The sequence below is a fragment of the Rhinolophus hipposideros genome (genome assembly GCF_964194185.1).
Source record: "Rhinolophus hipposideros genome assembly, chromosome: 26".
NCBI lineage: Eukaryota > Metazoa > Chordata > Mammalia > Chiroptera > Rhinolophidae > Rhinolophus > Rhinolophus hipposideros.
The window spans coordinates 14,273,152-14,294,014 of record NC_138072.1 but is presented as its reverse complement, the minus strand read 5'-3'; the positions used below and the strand labels follow the sequence as shown (position 1 = coordinate 14,294,014).

Below are 20,863 nucleotides of genomic sequence, written 5' to 3'. Positions count from 1 at the left end.
GGAAACTGAGCCTTCTCTGCCTCTCACCTGCACAGAGCCCTGACTTCAAACGCCCACCACAGTTTCCATCACGCAAGCGCATTTTTTTCTCTAGTCTCTAGAGAGACTCACTCTGATAATAAACCAGGCAACATAATGTATGGTAAAGAGCATTTGGAAGTTAAGAGCACAGAGAGAAGTAAAGTAAGATATGTTTACAACATTGTTTTTAAAAAAACCTATAAAGCTTAAATATGGTGGGGAATATTTTTAAATGGGCAAAAGGGTAGAACAGGAAATTCACAGAAGGATTTGAAATAACCAGTGAAATATAAAAACAGACAAAGTATAATATACATACAAAATCTGAAGACTATGGCCAAAGCTTAACTCAGGATAAAGTACATAGCCTTAAACTCACATTGGGGAAAAATAAAAAATAAATGACAACTTAGGGACGAAAGTGGAGGTAGATGGTGAAGTAGAACTTTCATCTTTTATTCTGTATGCTTTTGTCTTATCTAAAACAGCTCTGCCCAAAAGAAATATAATGCAAGATGCATACATAACTTTGAATTTTTATTAGCTACATTCAAAAAGTAAAAAGCAGCATACAATTAATTTAAATAATATATTTGATTTTTTCTTTCTTGTCTGTCAAGCACTCAACCTCTTTAGGCAAAACCATTCCTTTTAAAGAAAAAAAGTGAAATGTAAAGCTGTATATGATTTGTTTTTAAACTTTTTTGGGCGGGATGGGAGGAGTATTGTTACCAAGTAATTCTTTAGACAACCCTGTCCTGGTGGTATTCTCAATAGCTGTCCACCTCTCCTGGTACACTATGTGGATTGTAAACTGGCGTGGGAATTCAAAGCTGGTTTTTGTTGGTGCATAGTACAAATTAGTTATATCCGGGCACGGTATTTTTTTCATCTTCAGTTGTCTCTCATGCAGCTTATATGAAATAATTGTTGTTCTTTTAATTGAATACCACTCTGTAATTGGGGCGGGGATGGGATTGCAGCTGTGATGTGGACAGTCTGAATGCTTCTAAGTAATTATAATCCTTTATTATTTTTTAAAAAACTATTTTATAGTATTGTAATGAGGAGCAAACACATATTTATGAAAGCCCTTTGTAAAATATGAAAATCTATTTAAGTGTGAAGTAACATGATTATAAAAGAGTTGAGCTGTGTAGAGGAAGTGCCAACTGTGGGATTTATTCATTCATTCAAAGAAGTATTTTTGAGGGCTTGGCACTACTCATATTCCGGGCTCTGAGGATATTACAATGAGCAAAACGGACAAAAACCCCAGTTCTGCTAGAGGGAATCTGACAATGAACATATACGTATGTATAAAATATGCTATGAGGAGTAATAAGTACAAAGAATAATATAAAACAGAGCAAGAAGATAGAGGTGGCTTGCACACACTAAGCATATTAGCTGGGGTGGTCACACTAATACTATGTGAGCAGAAACTAAATGAAGAGAGGAAGTGAGCCATGTGCTTGCTAGGTGAAGACTGTTCCAGAAAAGTAAATGCAAAGGCTCTGAGGTGGGACTGGGTCTGGGGTGTTTGAGGAACAGGCAGAAAGCCAGTGTGGATGGAGCAGCGGGAGCTTTGGGGCGAGGATGACAGCGAAGTCAGAGAAGTGGCCAGAGTGCCCAGTCAGCCACTGGGAGAACTTTGGATTTTATTCTAAGTGTGATGAGAAGCCTTTGGAGGGTTTTCAACATGGTAACGCAGGTTGAGATCTAAAGCAACCTCACATGCGTTTATGGAGAGGGAAGTTGGAGAGCTGGCATGGAAGGAGACCACAGGATACTGTCTCAGAACCACAAAAGATGATGGCAGCATTGACAGTCGTGCTGACGGGAAGGTGGTAAGACACCATGGAAGTCAGGATTCAGAGATGGATTGGATGTTGGACGGAAGAGAAAAGGAGTCAAGTTGATTCCAGGAGTTTGACCTAAGCAATGCAGAGAACCATGAACCATTCCCTGAAATGAGAAGCAGTGGAGGAGGTTTAGGACATCATTGGGGAAGAATATAACATATCCAAACAAAAATATTGAGAAGGCGGTTGGGTATTGCTCACTCTCCTTAGGGATCTAGGGCAGGAATCCTTAACCTTGGTGTGTGTCCTGGTGTGTGCTCAGGACCCCCTTGTCTGTCCAATGAAGTCTATGCAATGGTAGCTTCCAGATACAGTATCTGGCAAACTGTATCAGAAGTCACAAAACAGAAGGCCTCCCAGGCCAGATTAAGGTGCTTGAATTACACAGATTATTAAATCAGTTTGAAACACCTGATTTAAACCTCCTGCAGCAAGGGGAATAACATGGGGCAGAAAACACACATAGGACAGGACAGAGGCAAGATGGAAGGACCACACCATCTAAACACCGGGTTATGCAATGTTCATAAGTTTTCTCTCTGCTGCATCAGCCAGTCCCACAGGGTTACAAAGACCTGAGGATGCTCAAGGCTACTCAACAGAGTACTGAAGCCAACTCACAGTCACCTGTCAGAGGGACACAAGGACAAGTAGGCCTGGCCACAGATGTAGCTCACCAATCAGCTCGCAGAACACACACGGGTGTTATCTGCAGTTTTGGGGCGGAGCATATGGGAACCAGAATCAGACCATAATATTACCACCAAGGAGTGGCCCAGAAGTCAATGATCATGCCTTTTGATTGGGTTATCCTCTAAGTAAAATTCTCTTATTTGTTCCACCCTCTATTCCCCTTACTGTATTTACCTTCAACATATCTAACAGGTCACTTACCGTATTTAGGGTTCTTGCCTGTGTCTCACAACGTAATTGCCTACTTAACATCAAGTCTCTTAAGCTACTAACTTTCTTCTTCCCTATGCTTAACAGGTCTTAGGAGTTTCATTCATCCTGTTTTTTCTTGTCCTCTGCAGCAGAACGGTAGTCTTCATACAGCACACCCCATCATGTTTTAAGTGAATAGAATAAAATGTATAGAATAAAAAAAGCACGCGGTTATACAATATAGTTCTACATTAAATAACGAAATCTAGGGGGGTGGGTGATGAGGGTAAAGGGGATCAAATACATGGTGATGGAAGGAGAACTGACTCTGGGTGGTGAACACACAATGGGATTTATAGACGATGTAATACAGAATTGTACACCTGAAATCTATGTAAATTTACTAACAATTGTCACCCCAATAAATTTAATTTTAAAAAAATTTAAAAAAAAAATGAAATCTAGTAGCAGCAGATCTTCTGACTATCGCCATTTCAAGTAGTGATGAGCTTAACCATATTGAGTCGTCTCCAACAACTGTAAAGCGACGCGCTCATTGGAAGGGAATGGAGGTGGAACTAGTGGGGAGAGTATGGAAGCCTTCCAGGGGCCAACGTGGTTAACGAGGTGGCGTCCGCTCCTTCCCAGGGATGCAGAGGCGGTACCCGCCCCGCCGAGCTCGCGCAGCCGCAGGCGCGGCGCAGGCACCGCCCGCCGCGGCCGGCAGGGGGCGCGCGCGTGCCGGCGGCCCCGCCCCTTGAACGCGTGCGCCGGGGGCGTTCCCGCCACCAGGCATCAGCAATCTATCCGCGAGCGGCGGGTGGTCGGCGCCGGCTCCGGGTGCTCGGGCTCCTGCAGGGAGCAGACGCACGCACGCACGCACGCACGCACGCACGCGCGGGGTGGAGAGGCGGTGGCAGCGGGTCTCCCGGGGGCGGCGTCGGGCGCGCGGAGCTGCCGCAGCACGAGGAGTACGATGGCGGAGGCCTCGGACAAGCTCTACCGGGTCGAGTATGCGAAGAGCGGGCGCGCCTCCTGCAAGAAGTGCAGCGAGAGCATCCCCAAGGACTCGCTCCGAATGGCCATCATGGTGCAGGTGCGGGCGGGACGGGCGCGGCGTGCGCGGCGCGGCTTCCGTCTCCGGGAGGAGGGGGGAGGGCCGGCCCCTCGGACCCTTCGCGGGGCCTGCGGGCGCCGCTGCCGCGCGTCCGGCGTGTGGCCCACGGGGCGGACCCTCCGGAAGGTTTTGCTGATCTTGCAGGAAAAGCCCGGGAAATACAGCCTGGAACTGGTGGTTTCTTTTGTGTTGTAAAAACAAGGAACCGCTTCTATTGCCGTTAGTCTCTGGCGGAAACAAATGTGTGCGTGGTCTCTTGAGGCTCTTCTGATTCTGATCTACCTTGTTCTGCAAGCTTTTTGCCCTGCGTTGATGGCGGCCACTGACACGCGAGGATTTTTTTTTTTTTAAAAAAAAACGCCTATTTGGGGCTATCATTGCAACAGTCGCTCCCCCGCATTGTTAAAAGTTTTGCAAAACTATGCAATTCTGTGTCGTATCTGTACAGTGCATGCACTTTCTGCCCGATTTGTGGTTTGAAATAACATCTCCCCCAACTTTCTAGCTTCATAGTTGCATCTCGCGATGCATTTGCAGCGTATCGGGTGTGAGTAAGTGGCTTGGTGGGGGTGGGGGTGTCCCCTTCGGGGCTTCCTGACAGATTGGGGATCCCCGTCCCGGGTTTCGTGAGGCTTGGGGATGCCCGTGGGGTGCTGGGGGTCCCCTATGAGACGGCGGGTTTGTAGGCCCTTGCCGAGGGGGTGCCTGCCTCCTCCAGCTTCCAGTTGGCTCCTGTTTGCTTGGGTGGTCTTGGTTCTCAGCTGCCCAGTCTCCCCATCTCCAGCATAAGGCTGTCTGTTGTCCCACCTTAGTGTCCATGGTCAAGGTAAACTTGACTCCCCCCCGCTGTGGTGAGGCAGAAATGTGTTTTAGGAATGAGGGGAGAGCCTTCACTGGGTTTCAGTACTTAAAAGTGGAAGGGGTGGAGGGGAGTGGGTGCCAAGGAATCGGGGCTGTCATCTTGTCAACCTCAGCACCCGGCACGTGGTGCTTATTCATTCAACAAACACTGGCTGAGCACCTAGTAGGTTGCAGGCTCTGTGTAGGATACCAGGGGCACTCCATCCCAGGGAGCTTCCTGTGGGGTTAAAGGGAAGATGACTGGTAAACATGGCTCTCCAGGGGTGGATGTCACCTGATTGAGCTGTGCCCTTGGCATTGTTTGCCCATCTCGGGAGCTTGGTTAGGAGTCTTTATTCCAGAAGTGGCAGGAAATCAAGGTTGGAATAGCACACAAGCCCTGCCGACTGAATGGCCACATCTCCCACTAAGCGTCTTTGAGCCTTATCGCCTTTGAGCCTCGCCTGGGGCCTGGGATGTGACTAGAAGAAGGTCCAGTGAGTTTAGAGAACAAATTTACATCTTAATCATCACTAACCTCAAGATAAAAGTCATTATTACCTCCCATTATGAGTGTAAGCCACAAAGGCATATTAGTAGTACTTGTGACTTTTGTCACCAAGGGTAATTACAGATATTTTCCTATCACTTTAAATTGGTTGGGGGATTTCTCTACATAATCATTTACCATTTACACTCATCACTGCTTCAAAATTACAGTAGCTATGAGAGTGTTAGATGTTGTTACTTAATGCTTTGAAGCTCATGGGTTACTGTATCACTGTAAACTTTTAAGAAACTGTTTTGGTAATTATTTCAATATAATTGGTTTTCTTTGTTTTCTTTGTGAGCCTGTGTCTTTTTTAAATGTTATTCTGAGAAAGGGACATCCATAGTCTTCCCCCGGCAGCCACAGAGGACCCTGTTCTGTGGAGGACGGACAGAAACCTAAGTAGCCAGTGTGACGATGACGAGGCAGGGACACAGGACGGAGAACTGTCTGGGGGAGTCTGGGGTGGCTCCATTGAGGAATCAACTTCTGAACCTAATGAAGTTTAACCGGGGCCTCTTTCAGCATACTTGACAGTGAAGGACATTATTGTGACGAGTAAGTTTGGTTTTCTGTAATTGTCATTAGGAAGTGGAGTTTTAATTCTGAAGGTAAAGTTGGTCTTGTAGACTGAGCTGGTGGGGGCCAAAAAGAAAGAAGCTTTTCTTCTACCACTTGGATTTAAAAACCGTGTTTTACATTTGTATGGGAGGATTGTTCTCAGCATAGTATCAGATACCTGAAACTTGAGCTGGTGTGCCCTGGGGCAGCCTTGAGGGGATGAACTGGGAGGAGGGTGTGGGGGGCCATTGTATTCTGTCTTGGGAGGATTTGAGACACAGCTTGGTCACTTTTGTGGCCACACAAGGTGTGGTAACTGAGGGTCATTCTGTGCTCTCCCTGGGATGGGCGGGCAGTGGAGAGGGGCTGGCTGCGGACCCTGGGAGGGGGTCGCCGCTCAGTGTGTGGAGTACACAAAGATTCTGCCGCTGGCTCCTGCCACGCAGCTGCCAAGTGGAAACCATCCTCTTGTGACCTTGGTCTCGTTCCCTTCCTGCCATACCATTTGCGGTTCAGAGTTCTAGGGTCAAGCCTTGCTTTGGCCAAGGGTTCTTCCCTCTTTGAGGGAGACGGGAGCCCTTACAGCCCGTCCCTCCCGCCCCAAGCTTGTGTTATGAGTATGCCTTGGGCAGCCCCTCTCACGTGCCTAGCACTGCATGGGGAGTTGGGAACAGCACCCAGACCGAGGTTGAAGGGGCAGGTTGAGACAGGAAGAAATGGCAGCCACGAGTTACAGCGTGGGGCAAAGCCACTGAGTCACGGGCCCTTTTTTGCATGAGCATAACCTGAACATTACAGACGAGGGCTAGACGAGGGGCACCGAAGCAGGAAAAGCCAGGCGGAGGCCACTGCAGATGTTGTAACAAGATGGCCAGATTCTAAAGAGCGTGTCTGCTGCCTTGGTGAAAGTTTGAGAGCCAGAACTCCAGTCCACTCTGAAATGCCATTTGTTGTCTGGTTTGGGGGGGGGACCTCTTTTCCACAGCTGGAATGCCCCATCCTTCCTTCCTTTCTTCCCTCCAGACTTGGGCATTCTACAAATATCCTGAGTGCCCTCTATGAGCAGGTGTTGCCAGATGCTGGCAAGGCAGTGATTGTGCCTTTCAGGGAGCTTCTGACCCAGTGCAGGACAGACATTGATCAAATAATCACCCACATGGGTCATTCTTCACTGTGGGGATCTGTGGGAAGGGCCTTGGGGAGCTTTGGGGGACCTGAGGGTTTGTTCTGAGTCGGGCTAGGGAGCGTTCTGCGCCGAGGGCTGTGCCCAGGCTTCCTGGGGCTGAGGAGTTCTTGAAGGGCCCCGGGCTTGACCTTAGGTTGTAATCGATTAAATATAGAAAGAGGCCACTCACACAGCGGGAGAGCGCTGGTTGGGAGACCTTGTCGCTGCTCTTTTCCAGAACATTTCCCCTGTCCCCACAACTCCATCCTAAAAGTTCTGTGTGGTGTTTCCTTTTCATGCTGTTGTAATCTTTTGATTCCATTTGCATCACACCTGGCTTTATGGTCTATAAGATCCGCTGTTTGGGGCCTCCCCTGCTTCAGTCAGAACATTGGTGTCTTTCAGTAGCGCTTCCTGCTCAGCAGTGTAGTGGAAAGAACTGGGGTGTAGGATTCCAGGGGAACTGGGTCACTTGCTGCCAGCATGGATACCCCACCTCCAGGCATCTGCGAAGTGGGGGTGCTGGTTCCCACCCAGAAGCAGTTGTGGGTGCCAGCGACCGAGTAAATGCCAGTGTTCATTCCACTCAGTCAGTCACCTCCACTCTGGAAAGCCTGGGAGCACCTGGCACTGTCACCGTGACAGTGAAAGGCCCAATACTGTCCAGTCAGTACCAACCCTCGTGTGACGCTTCAAAGGACAGAAAACCACTGAAAGGGGAATCACCTGTCGCAGATGGCCCGACTTCCCAGTTCCTGCTCGGGGAAATGGCACTTCCTGAAGGTCCGTGAGCAAAGGGCCAGTCTAGATGCAGGCCTAGGAGTATGTCGTCTGCCCCGCTGGCCTGCCTCATCGATCCGTGCTCTTTCATTCTCCCTCAGAGAAGTTAACTCAACTCCACTCACATCTGTGTGGCTGCTGTGAGCCTGCCGCTTGTGTCTGACACATTTTCTCCGCCTTGCTCATTATCTGGGGCTTGTTGCTCATTATATTAAGTGCAGAGGCACTTCCAGAGTCCTTTCTGGGCCACCCGGGCCCTCCGTGTCCAGGCCTGACCCCCAGGCAGAGACAGTGGGGTGGGGACACAGAACAGGCATCTTGTGTGCATCTTACTGTGCCCTGAAGTAACGCGTGTCACTGAAACGTAGTGGCGTGTGGTTAAAAGGTACATAGACGGAGCCCTGTTCAAAAATGCCGTCATTCCCGTGGGTGTTCCGTGTCCTGAGAGTGTGGGCTCACTCAGCACTGACAGCAGCATTCTTACTAGTTGTGGGCAAGATCCTGAGGAAAAAGGTAGAACGGGCGTTCGGTTTCCATCTGTAACTTTTCAGGGGACCATGTGGGGACATAGGCAAGGTGTTGTTTTGCAGATAAAATAAGGGCTGGGTATATTTCGCCGCTGAGGGCCGGGCCTGAGGCCAGTAGGAGGTGAACTGCTCATTTACCTCTCTGATTCCGTTTTTTAGTCACCCATGTTTGATGGCAAAGTCCCACACTGGTACCACTTCTCCTGCTTCTGGAAGGTTGGCCACTCCATCTGGCATCCTGAGGTCGAGGTGGATGGGTTCTCTGAGCTGCGATGGGATGACCAGCAGAAAGTGAAGAAGACAGCAGAGGCTGGAGGGGTGACAGGTGCGTCCACACCCGGGAAGGCAGCGCGTGTTACCCCCAACCCCACCGCTTCCAGGGGACTCTTTCCATACGTAAGAAAAAGCCCTTGGGCTTGTTCCCTCTCTGTTGCACACGTGCATACAGAGAATATTGTTTCAGATGCCTGAAATGTTCCCTTTAAATTTTTTTGTTGTTGTTGTGTTTTAATAGACTTTCTTTTTTAGAACAGTTTTAGGGTCACAGCAAAAGTTCCCATATGCCCTGAGCCTACAGGCATGACCTTGCTCACCATCAACCTGCCCACCAGAGTGGGACATGTGTTACAATTGATGAACCTGCATTGACACGTCAGTCACCCAAAGGCAGGAGTTCACATCACGTTCACTCTCGGTGTTGTACATTCTGTGGGTTTGGACAAATAGATAATGACATGTGTCCCTCATTATGATATAAAGTATTTTCACTGCCCTAAAATTCTCTGTTCCATGTAGTCATCCTTCCTCCTCCCCTAACCTCTGGCCACCCCTGATCTTTTTACTGACTCCACAGTCTCACCTGTTGCAGAAGATCATATAGTTAGAATCTCACATTATGTAGCCTTTCCAGGTTGGCTTATTTCACTTAGTAATAATATATTTAGGTTCCTGTGTATCTTCTTCGTGTCATAACTCCTTGCTTTTCTCTGCTGAATAATATTCCATTGTCGGCTATCCCGAGTTTGTTGATTCATTCACCTACTGAGGGGCTTCTTGGTTGTTTTCAAGTTGTGGCAATTATGAATAAAGCTGAAATAAACATCCATGCGCGGCTTTTGTGTGTACCGAAGTTTTCAGCTCCTTTGGCTAAGTACCAAGGAGCACGATTGCTGGATCTTGTGGTAAGAGTATGGTTAGTTTTATAAGAAACTGCCAAGCTGTCTTCCAAAGTAGCACTGCCATTTTGCATTCCCACCAGCCGTGAGTGAGAGTTCTGTACTCTGCGTTCTTGCCAGCATTTGTTATCAGTGTTTGGGATTTTGGCCATTCTAATAGGTGTATAGTGGTATCTTATTTTAATTTGTAGTTCACTGATGCCATATGATGTGGGGCATTTTTACGGGTGTTTATCTGCCATCTCTTTTCTTTGGTAAGGCTTCTATTCAGATATTTCCCCATTTTTTAAATCAGGTTGTTTCATTGAGTTTTAAATGTTCTTGGTATATTTTGGATAACAGTCTTTTATCAAATATGTTTTTTGCAGATATTTTCTCCCCAGTCTGTGGCTCGTCTTTCTCATTCTCTTGACAGTGTCTTTTCATGGTGCAGAAGTTTTCAATTTTAATGAAGTCCAGTTTATCAATTATTTCTTTCATGGATTGTGTCTGGGGTTGAGTCTAAAAAGTCATCAACATGTCCATCCAAGCTCATCTAGATTTTCTTGTGTTATCTTCTGGGAGTTATAGTTTTGGGTTTTACATTTAAGTCTGTGATCCATTTTGAGTTAATGTTTGTGACCGATGAATTCTGTGTCGATTCTTTTTTTTTTTTTTAAGATTTTATTGGGGAAGGGGAACAGGACTTTATTGGGGAACAGTGTGTTTTTCCAGGCCTTTTTTCCAAGTCAAGTTGTTGTCCTTTCAGTCTTAGTTGTGGATGGCGCAGCTCAGCTCCAGGTCAGTTGCCGTTTTCTAGTTGCAGGGGGCGCAGCCCACCATCCCTTGCGGGAGTCAAACTGGCAACCTTGTGGTTGAGAGGACGCATTCCAACCAACTGAGCCATCCAGGAGCTCAGTGGCAGCTCAGCTCAAGGTGCTGTGTTCAAACTTAGTTGCAGGGGATGGAGCCCACCATCCCTTGCGGGACTTGAGGAGTTGAACCAGCAACCTTGTGGTTGAGAGCCCACTGGCCCATGTGGGAATCGAACTGGCAGCCTTCGGAGTTAGGAGCACGGAGCTCTAACCGCCTGAGCCACAGCGCTGGGCTCCCCCCCCCTTTTTTTTTTTGCATGTGGATATTCATTTTTAACAGAACCACCAGTTGAAAAGGTGTGTTCTTCAAGTGTCCTTTGCTCCTTTGTGAAACATCAATTGACTATATTTGTGTGGGTATATTTCTGGGCTCTATTCTGGTCTATATACTATCAATTTGTGTACTTTGTCAATACGACACTGTCTCGACGACTGGTGTGTATAGTAAGTGTTAAAAGTCAGGTAGTGTCAGTCTTCAGATTCTTCTTCGATATTGTGTTGGCTCTTCTGGGTCTTTTGTTTGCCTTTACGTAAAAACTTTAGTCAATTTCTTGATATCCACAAACTTAACTTGCTGGGATGCCTTTTAAATTTTGGAGAAGCAATTCTTTTTCATCACTTTTTAGAGAGATGACCTGAGTCTGCCTTCTCATTTCTCTACCTTCCTAGATGACCCTGCTTAACCTGTTGTGACTCCAGGCTCTTGATGGGAACAAAGCTATTTGTGCCTGTGCTAAACTGTGTTCTCTGTCTGCCAGTCCTTGAAACTGTCAGTGTGTTTGTCTTCAGCTGCTTCTGATCTGCTGGAAACAAAGAAATCAGAAATACAGATCAGAATTGTGAATAAAAATAACAGTAAATTTGCCAACAAAGGGTCTGGAGAGTGTCCCTTGTAGCAGTGGACAGTGTAATAATTTTTCTTGTTCTGTGGTCTTTTCCCCTTTTCTGTTCAGGATAGTGGGGATTATCCCTTTAGGTACCTAGATATGTTATATTTAGTTATAATTTATCTGTATTAAATTATAATATGAAAAGACAGAGTAATTTTGCTGTAATTGTGTTTTCTTTTGTGAAACCATTATAAGTCATAAAGTTAAGATACTACCTACTGATTGTCCAGAGATTTTTTTTCATCCAAAGATCCTAACTTAGTATATTTAGATACACAAAAAGTTTAAATCATCCCAGATCCTGTAATTCAGAGATAACATTGTAGGGCATCTCTTAGAATTTTTGTTTTGTGTTCAAATATTGATTTGTATGTGTGTTTTCTTTCCTGAAGAAATAGGATTCTACCGTGTTACTTTTTTTTAAAAGGTTCAATTTCTTTTTTTGTGTGTGGTAAAATAATGCATAACAGTATTTACAGTCTTCACCATTTTTAAGTTTACAGTTCGGTGACATTAAGTGCAGTCATATTGCAGTGTAACCTCCATAATTTTTCATCTCCCCAGAATCAAACTCCATACCCATTAAACAGTAACGCCCCATTTCTTCTCCCTCTAGTCCCTGGTAACCACTTTTATTTCTGTGAATTTGGCCACTTTGGGTACCGTATGTAGGTGGAATCATACCACATTTGTCCTTTTGTGTCTGGCTGTTTCACTCAGAGGAACTTTTGGGTTGTTTCTCCCTTTTGGCCATTTTAAGTAATGCTGCTGTGAACATTGGTATACAGATATCTGTTCCAAATTCTGTTTTCCATTCTCTTATGTATTCAGAAGTAGAATTGCTGGGTCATATAGTAATTCTGTGTTGATCAATTTTTGTGTAACTGCTGTACTGTTTTTCACAGTGACTGTCCCATTTTACATCCCACCAGCAATGCGCAGGGTTCCGCTTTCTCTGTGTCTTTATCAACACTTTTGTTTTCTGGTTTGTTTGTTTGTTTTTAAATAATACCCATCCAAATGGTTTGAAGTGGTATTTCATTATGGTTTTGATCTGTATTTCCCCAGTGATTGGTGATGTTGACCTACATAATTACATTTTACAACTGAGTATTTATACTCTTTTTCTCATTGAAAGTTTCCATTATTTTCATCATTTTTAAAAAGATACATAGTATTTATTGAGGTCTTACTAACTTTTGTGGCATCATTCAAGCACTTGACATGTATGTCACCAAATCCTTGCACCAGCCCTTTATCAGTTTTTATTGCTGAGGAGCTGAGACACTGAGAGATTAGGTAACTGGGCCAACGTTACGCTGCTGCTAAATGCCTGAGCCAGGAGTTAAATGCAGACTGTCTTGCTTTTGCTACCAGCCCTTTAAGCATTAGTTCTATTACAAATGGAGCTGCTGCAAACTTCTTGTCCATCCTGGGCACCTGTCCAGTTATTTCTTTAATTCCAAGAAGTAGAATTACTGCTCAAACTGATGAACCATTTAAGGCCTCTGCGTATGTGTCAAATTGCCTTTCCAGAAAGGTTGCATCGATTACACGTGTACCAACCATATATAACATGCCCATTTCTCCACTTCCACACCATCCCTAAGTATTTTCATTCCTTTACATTTTGCTTCTGTAAGGTGGAACATTTTGCCATGTGTTTAGTTCTCATTTGTATTGCTTTGATATTTGCATGTGTCCTTGCCTCGTTTTTCTTTGATTATTTGTCTTTTTCTTAATGAAATGTAAAAGATACTAAGTCTTTGCCGTGTTTTGCAAATATTTTTCCTAGTTTGACGTTTTTGTCTTAGATTTTTCTGATGTATGTTTTGTCACATTGAAGCTTCATTTTTTTTTTTTTTTTTTTTTAATTGGGGAAGGGGAACAGGACTTTACTGGGGAACAGTGTGTACTTCCGGGAGTTTTCCAAGTCAAGTTGTTGTCCTTTCAGTCTTAGTTGTGGAGGGTGCAGCTCGGCTCCAGGTCCAGAAGCCATTGCTAGTTGGCTACAGCCCACCATCCCTTACGGGAGTCGAACTGGCAACCTTGTGGTTGAGAGGATGTGTTCCAACCAACTGAGCCATCTGGCCACCTGGGAGCTGGGCGGCAGCTAATTGACTTCACCCTAGTTACGGAGGGTGCAGCTCGCTGGCCCATGTGGGAATCGAACCAGCAGCCCCATTGCCCAGAGCTTGCGCTCTAACCAACTGAGCCACCCAGCCACCCCGAAGCTTCATCTTTGACTAAATGTTCTTGTAGTTACGTACGTATCTTCTCATTTACGGTATCGTTTTGGTATTTTAAAATCTTTCACCTGTAATTTTAAAAATTATGTACATACAGTTACATTCACAAACTTAACAGTTCAGTGAGTTTTGTTAAATACATACACACCTCATCAAGTTACAGAACATTTGCCTGTCCCACACCCCCCCACCCCCGAAAGTTCCCTTAAGCTCTTTCCCAGTCATCCTTCACCAACAAGGTAACCACTGTCCTGATTTCTAAGCCCGTGGATAAATTTTGTATGGTTTAGAATTTTAGAAAAAAACAAATAGTGTGTATTTTTCTTATAAGCTGCTTTCACTCAGCATAATGTCTGAGACTCATCCAGGTTGTCTCATGTGTCATCAGTTAAGTTCTTTTCTTATGCCAAGGAGTAATCCTTTGAGTATGTATCACAATTTGTCCGTTCTCCTGTTGGTGACTTTAGGTTGTTGCCAGTTTGGGGCTATTACAAATACAGCGGCTATTAACATTTGTGTACAAGTCTCTCTATATACATGTGCTTTCATTTCACTTGGGTAGGCACCTAAGATTGGAATGGCAGATCATATGGCAGAGGTGTGTTCAGCTTTTTAAAGAAACTGCCAAACTTTTTCAAAGTGTTGGCGCCATTTTACATTCCCACCAGGAATATATGGGAGTGATGGTTCCTCTACATGCATCCTGGCCTTCACTTGGTATGGTCACACTTTCTTTATATTAGCCACGCTAATAGGTGTGTAATGATACTTTGCTGTGGTTGTAAATTGCATTTGCCTTTTTTCTATTGAGTTGTGAGAGTTCTTAGAATATTCTAGATGCAACTTCCAAGTTCTTATTAGATGTAAATAACGTGAATACCTTCTCCCAATCAGAGGCCTGCCTTTTTCTTTACTGACATTTTTTTGAAGAGCTATAGTTTTTATTTTGATGAAGTCTAATTTGTTTATTTTTCCCCCTTTGTTGGTTAATGATTTCTGTCTCCTAAGAATCCTGAAGATGATACTCCTTGTTTCTTCTAGAAGTTTTGTAGTTTTAGCTTTTATATTTAGGTTTGTGATTTATCTTTAACTTTGTGTTAAATGTGTGGAAGGAGTTGTTTTTTGTGTTTTTTTTTCATACGGATATCCTTTTGTCCTGGCCCCATTTATTGAAAAGACTGGCTTCTACGTCCAAACCAGTTGACTGCGTAGCTGTCGGTCTATATCTGGTCTTCCATTTGGTATTGGTTTGTCTCCCAATACCCCCGTCTTATTTTCTATAACTTTATAGTAAGTTATGAGATCATGTAGTGTACTTCTTCCAGCTTTGTTCTTTTCAACATTGTTTTGACCTTTTTAGGTCCTTTGTAATTTCTTATAAATTTTGTAGTAAACTTGTGAATTTCTTCCCCTTCCCCCCCAAAAAATTGCTAGGATCTTGATTGTCATTGCATTGAACCTGTGGGTATTGGGGGAATTGACATCTTAATAAATTGAGTCTTCTAATCCATAAATGTATCTCCATTTATTGAGTTCTTTAATTTTAGCAGAGTCTTGTAGATTCAGTGTGGAGGTCTTGCATGCTTATTAAATTTATCTCTAAGTGTTCTATGTATTTTAATGATATTTAAATAGTAGTGTGCTTTAATTTTTTTTCCTAGTATATTTATTGCTAGTGTATTGACCTTGTGCTCTGCAAATTTCCTAAATTCACTGACTGGTACTTACAGCTTTAACCCTACACATCTTGTTTCTTTTTCTTGCCTTAATGCACTTACTAGAACCTCCAATACAATGTTGAGTAGAAGTAGTAAGAAAAGACAACTTTATCTTATTCCTGATTTTTGGAGAGAAACACTGAAGCGTTGGAATTTATTTTTTTATATAAGAAAAGAATCTAGCTTTTATACCAAGTGTTTGGCCGTTTATCCCCAAGATTCTGTTGACTAATTCATCCTTTCCCCACTAATTAGGAATGCCACCTTTACCACGTATTTAATCTTACATATACTTGTGTCTATGTCTCTGTCAAGATATTCCCTTTAATTTAGCATATAACTTTGAGAAATAGAAGTGTAACGGAAATCAGAAGGTAGGGTTAGAATTTAGGCTTTTGTAATAAGCCCTTAATAAGTATTTTCCAAAGAGAGAGAGGGGGCTCTACAAGAAGTAGACAGAGGTGGAAGGTCAGACAACCACTAACTAACATTGTGCTGTTTCCAACAGGCTGTCAGAAAGATTTTTATTTTATTGCCAGAAAAGAACCTCTATTAACCAACCACAGTGGTTAGAAATAGGCATAGATGAGATGGACCAACCATAGTTGGGCCAAACCCAAGGTGTCCTAGTGGAAGAACCCCGGGGAAGTGGAAGAGGATGGGGACTCGGAGCCATGCTGAGGCTATTGACATGCGCATTGCTGTGTTTGATCCTCAGGCAAAGGCCAAGATGGAGTTGGCAGCAAGACAGAGAAGACGCTGGGTGACTTTGCAGCAGAGTATGCCAAGTCCAACAGGAGCACTTGCAAAGGCTGTATGGAGAAGATAGAAAAGGTGAGAGCTTATTAGGAGTCCAAATATCTGACTTGCTGGATTTCTTACATTAGATGCATTGGATATCTCAAAAGCAAAGAAAAAACAGGTTTTAAGTGCTAGCTCAACACTAGTGGTTAAAAATAGAGACAGGAGGTGACAATGGTTTTTCTTCCGGACAAGTCTGGCCCTAATTACTCACAGTCCACTCGTGTATGTAGCTGCATTCACTCTTAGGAGACAGGGGTAAGGGGGCAGTTTGGAAAGCACTTACAGGAGTGGTTGGTTTCTTCTCGGCTCAGCAGTGGCTGAGAGAAGGCTGTTGGTCTGTGTTTTATGATAGGTTTAAGTTTAAGGAAAGTGTCCTCCAATAAGAGCCTCCAGGTTTCTTCTTCATCAGAGGAACCCTTTCCCACCAGCTCTCGTCCCTGAAGAACAGTAGCCAGTTGGGAGGAATGGACAGCTGTCTGAGTAGCAGGGGACAAGGTGGAAGGGTGGGCTGTGCCCTCTAGCCTCATCACCCTACTCGGATCTTACACATTCTGTTTGATTAATTGAAGGAATTGATTGAAGGTTCCTGCCTTCTCCAGGGTGAGCCAGTGGGATTTCGAAAGGAAAACTATGACATTGCTAGATCTTCTCCAGCTACCTTAACCACTGCAAATTTGAGGCGAATGCTAAGCTTCCGAGGGGGAGTGTCAGAAGCTGTATGCTCGTCTGAAATGGAGTTTTATGTGGCGTCAGCACCCCTCGTGCTGAGTTGTCCAGATCCAAGGCTCACAGATGGGCATGGAACTCTCCTCCTGGGCGTGTCAGGCCTGGAATTGTGAACCTGGGCAGGATGGCAGGACTAGATTCTATCTGTGGGTTTATGAGGGGGCCTTCATCTATGCAAAGAATGGGGGGAATGCAGACAATGCCTGCTGGGACTAGGAGCCTGCTCTGGCTCCTGGGTCTGCGCTGTAGCACCCCAGATGTTGTTCAAGGCCCAGCTCCGCCCCGCATACTGTTTTAGGTGTGTTTATGCCTGCTCCAGGTCAGCAGAACCTTCTCAGGGAAGTGTTACCACTTCCTCAACTCGCCCAGAAGGGTATGTAGATAGCTAGTTGGAATTGACGCCATTTAAAATGAGGGTGCTGGGACTGGAAGATAACACAATCCCTGTGGCATCAAAGAACCAAAACCTCCCAGCAGCCCCCTTGGTGCCCCTGGCGTGGACCTGAGGCCCCTTGCTAGCTGGAGCACAGACTGGTTCGCTTGCCCCTGGGCCTCCAGTGTCTTTCGGTACCACATGTGGCTTTTCCTACAGGGCCAGGTGCGCCTGTCCAAGAAGATGCTGGACCCGGAGAAGCCCCAGCTGGGCATGATCGACCGCTGGTACCACCCGAACTGCTTTGTTCAGAAAAGGGAGGAACTGGGCTTCCGGCCCGAGTACAGTGCAAGCCAGCTCAAGGGCTTCAGCCTGCTCTCTGCTGAGGATAAGGAGGACCTGAAGAAGCAGCTTCCGGGAGTCAAGCACGAAGGGTGGGTGGGGACATGGGGGCGGCAGTGAGGGGCTTGGTGGCAGCCCAGAGACCCCGCGGATTCCATACCAGCCGCGTGTTTCCCCTTGCTGGCCCTGAGAAAGCTAGGGCTGCAGACCGAGGGACGGTGCCAGCTGAGCTCTGCCTCTTCCCCAGCTGTGGTAGCGCAGGGCAGCAGGGAAGGACTGCAGGGCGTTTCTGGTGGGCTGTTCCCACTTCCATGCCTGATCTCATGGGCCGGCGGGCCGAGCTAGTCCCACCACAGCCCTTTGGACGTTTATAGACGCGGCTCCCCTACCCTGTCTGAGTATTCTCCCTTCCCACCCGGCTCAGCCACCACATCTCCTCTGGCCCCTTGTGTGGCCCACTTTCACGTCCCCACGGCGTCTTCCTGTGTCTGGGTCTCTCTGAGAATAGTGCTGGGAGAACTATGACTGTTTTTAAGTGGGGGTGGGGAGAGCAGTTGATAAGATCGTCCCTGTTTTAGAGTTGAGAGCGGTATGGGTTTCATATGGTGCTAACGTTGAGCAACATTTAGGATGGGAGACCTGTGAGTGACTCAGCTGGAGTTCTCGGGCACTTCTCCTTCTTGCCTGCCTCCCCGCTGCTGGTCCTTCGCCCCCGGTCTAGCATAGCCCTGCTAACAGACCCGCTGAGGCAGACATGGCAGGGCCGTGGTAAGCGCCGTGATCCTGGGACGATGGCAGTTCCCTGCTAGGAGCAGGGTGACCCTGGTGTAGCACCAGGCAGCTGTCGCGTTGTTTCGGTTCATAGCTCATTGCACAGCACATGTGGCTCCGGAATGAAGGCAAAAGCTGGCAAACTGGACCCGTGGATTAAATACTGCTCGGGGCGTTGCAGCCCACGATGTAGGTGTAGGAACGCATACGCTCGCGTGTGTGCCGTAACCGCCAGACTGGATGGGGCACTTTTGGTGAGCCAGGCAGCACGTCGTGTGGCGTATGTCGTTTAACCATCAGCACAGTCCTATAAGATGGGAGGTGTGCTTCTCCCTGCTTTTATGGACGAGGGAAAAGACGAGATTTGAACTCAGATCTGTGTGACTGCTGAAGCAGTCTTACCCACGGTGGCTGTCCTGCCCTGTTTTAATTGAGGGGCTGCTGGTGACCGTGTGCCTTCCTCAAGTCAGGGATGACACTGCTGAGCTTGGTCCGCAGTGCTTGCTAAGGCAGATGGGTGAGCAGTGCGCAGACTGTCATTTCTCATTTGGCCTTTAAATGGCAGTGCAGCCTCACTTCTGAGAACAGCCTCTTGGCCTGAGGAGCAGCCCTGGGTTGTAGCTTGAAAGGCCCCTGACGCTGGTGTATCTTTCTGCCCCTCAGCTACAGGCTTCTGGCATTGTCTCTCCTAGGACCTTGCAGGCCATCTTACTTGTGCCAAGAGATACATAGGGTTTTTCACGTCACATGAAGCCTGAGCCCTGGATCCTGTACTGGCTTGTTTCAAGGCTCCGGAGCAACTGCGCCCCCTCCTTGGCAGCAGAGTATGTTTCTGACGTGAACCAAGTCAGTGCCAACACTGCCTGAGCAGCGGGCAAGCTCCCTAGAGGCCTGAGTGCAAAGCAGGTGTGAGCAGGGCCTGGCAGAGAGGAGCTGGATCACGTTCAGATACTGTGTCACCCGAGTCTCTGGGTTTCAGAGTTTTGGTGGCTCTACTGCTTTCTCTTCCATCCTACTTCTCTCTTTCAGAAAGAGGAAAGGCGATGAGGTGGACGGAATGGACCAAGTGGTCAAGAAGAAACCTAAAAAAGAAAAGGACAAGGACAGTAAATTGGAAAAGGCCCTCAAGGTGAGTCCTGAGCTGTGTGTCTCCTTTCACCATTCTGTCTCGGTTCTCTTTCCTCATTCTGGATAAAAAGTTCAAGGAGATGTGGCGCGTCCCACGTACCTAGACCTGTAAGAATTCCCAGATTGACAGCTGTTAAGTAGCATGGTGGTTTTCTTCCCTCCTCCCAGAGAAACAGCTCTTATTTGAAGCAGCACCCACATTACGCTCCAGGTCCCAGACCAGCAGCCAGGCTCAGGCAGGAGCTGAGCGATCTTCCCCATCCCTGAGCTTCCCTGGGACGGCTCAGCCACACGATGCATTATTGTGCAGTCTGGACCTGGAGGGTCGCCTTCCAGCATTGCAAACTGAATATAAAATTCAAGGATGCCAGATGTTCTTAGCACAGACAAGTGCCTTGAAGAGACAAAGTTTCATGTTTTTTAATGAAGATCTCTTGTTTAAAAAAAAAAAAATAGAGGACATATTTTTATTGTCGAGAAGACGAGAAAACTACCTGTTAAGTCAGCGGAGAGATTCATCACTGTGTTGATTACACATGCATTGAAGCAAAGTAAAAATTATTAATGAGAAAACGGTAGGTATTTGGGGAACTAGGGGAGAACAGTCAGTCTCTTCTGGGAACACGATTTTCCACGAGCCATCTGCTTGGCTCTCTTACGTGAGTGTTCAGTTTTTGCCAGTGGTATGAAAATTAGAAGCGATTTCTAATCTGGTGCCAGTTGCCTGATAAGAATGACAAATTTGGTGTGGTTGCCCTTTGGAGAGATGTGTCTGTTACGTGCCAGATCTGGCTGCAGTAGAGCTGTGGTGGGACTTTGCATTTGCCCTTCATGGGGTTGGTGTTCTCTCTCCAGTTCTCTCTCTTACCGTCAGAGATAAAAAGAAAGTCAGAAACTGAAGAGCTCCCAGTCTCCCCACCCTTGCGCCTCTGCTTCTGCTGGCTTCCCCTTCATCAATTCTGCTTTCATCTGACCTGCCGTTAGACGTTTTCCTCATGCTCCCTGGTCTCCTAACTGGTGGCCCAGCACATGGTGCTACAGGGAGGGGATATTCATGAGAGAGCCCTCACAGTGAAGCTGGGAAACTGTCGCGAATGTGTGTGATGCAGCTTTGTCATCAAGTTCAAATCCTCTTCCTTGGTGCTGAGAGCAACCCCGTGGGGTCTGTAGGGACGCGTTTTCATCTCTGTCTTGCAGAGGTAGGGGCTGAGGCTGAGGTGTGAATAACATGCCCCCTACCCTAGAAAAGCTGGAGGCTCTAATATGGGGAAGCTAGCGCCGTCTTTGCTAGGTGAGTGTGAGAATAAAAGGCATGAAAAATGGCCCACAAAGAGCAGGCACTGTGTAAATACTACCAGAGATTGAAAATCACGTTTCAGAAGAGCTTAAATCTGGTCCTGTGTGATACTGAGTATAATACACGTGGGAAATCGGGGGTGTTGGGGCATGATCCCGGCCCGCTTTCAGATTGGTGGAGAACCACATTCCACCTCCCTTAGGTACCAGATTTTGGGTTGATAAA

General features: G+C 46.3%; 1 protein-coding gene across 1 annotated transcript in view; it reads left to right on the top strand.

The window, feature by feature from the left end:
* The first annotated feature begins 3,561 nt into the window (after window positions 1-3,561).
* Window positions 3,562-20,863, top strand: part of PARP1 (poly(ADP-ribose) polymerase 1) — a 42,759-nt gene continuing 25,457 nt past the window's right edge. Inside the window, exons 1-5 of the mRNA XM_081039195.1 lie at window positions 3,562-3,867; window positions 8,471-8,636; window positions 15,916-16,031; window positions 17,320-17,534; window positions 19,243-19,342. Of these exons, the coding sequence (XP_080895321.1) occupies window positions 3,748-3,867; window positions 8,471-8,636; window positions 15,916-16,031; window positions 17,320-17,534; window positions 19,243-19,342 (717 nt within the window). The 5' untranslated portion in view covers window positions 3,562-3,747. The remainder of the gene's footprint in view (window positions 3,868-8,470; window positions 8,637-15,915; window positions 16,032-17,319; window positions 17,535-19,242; window positions 19,343-20,863) is intronic.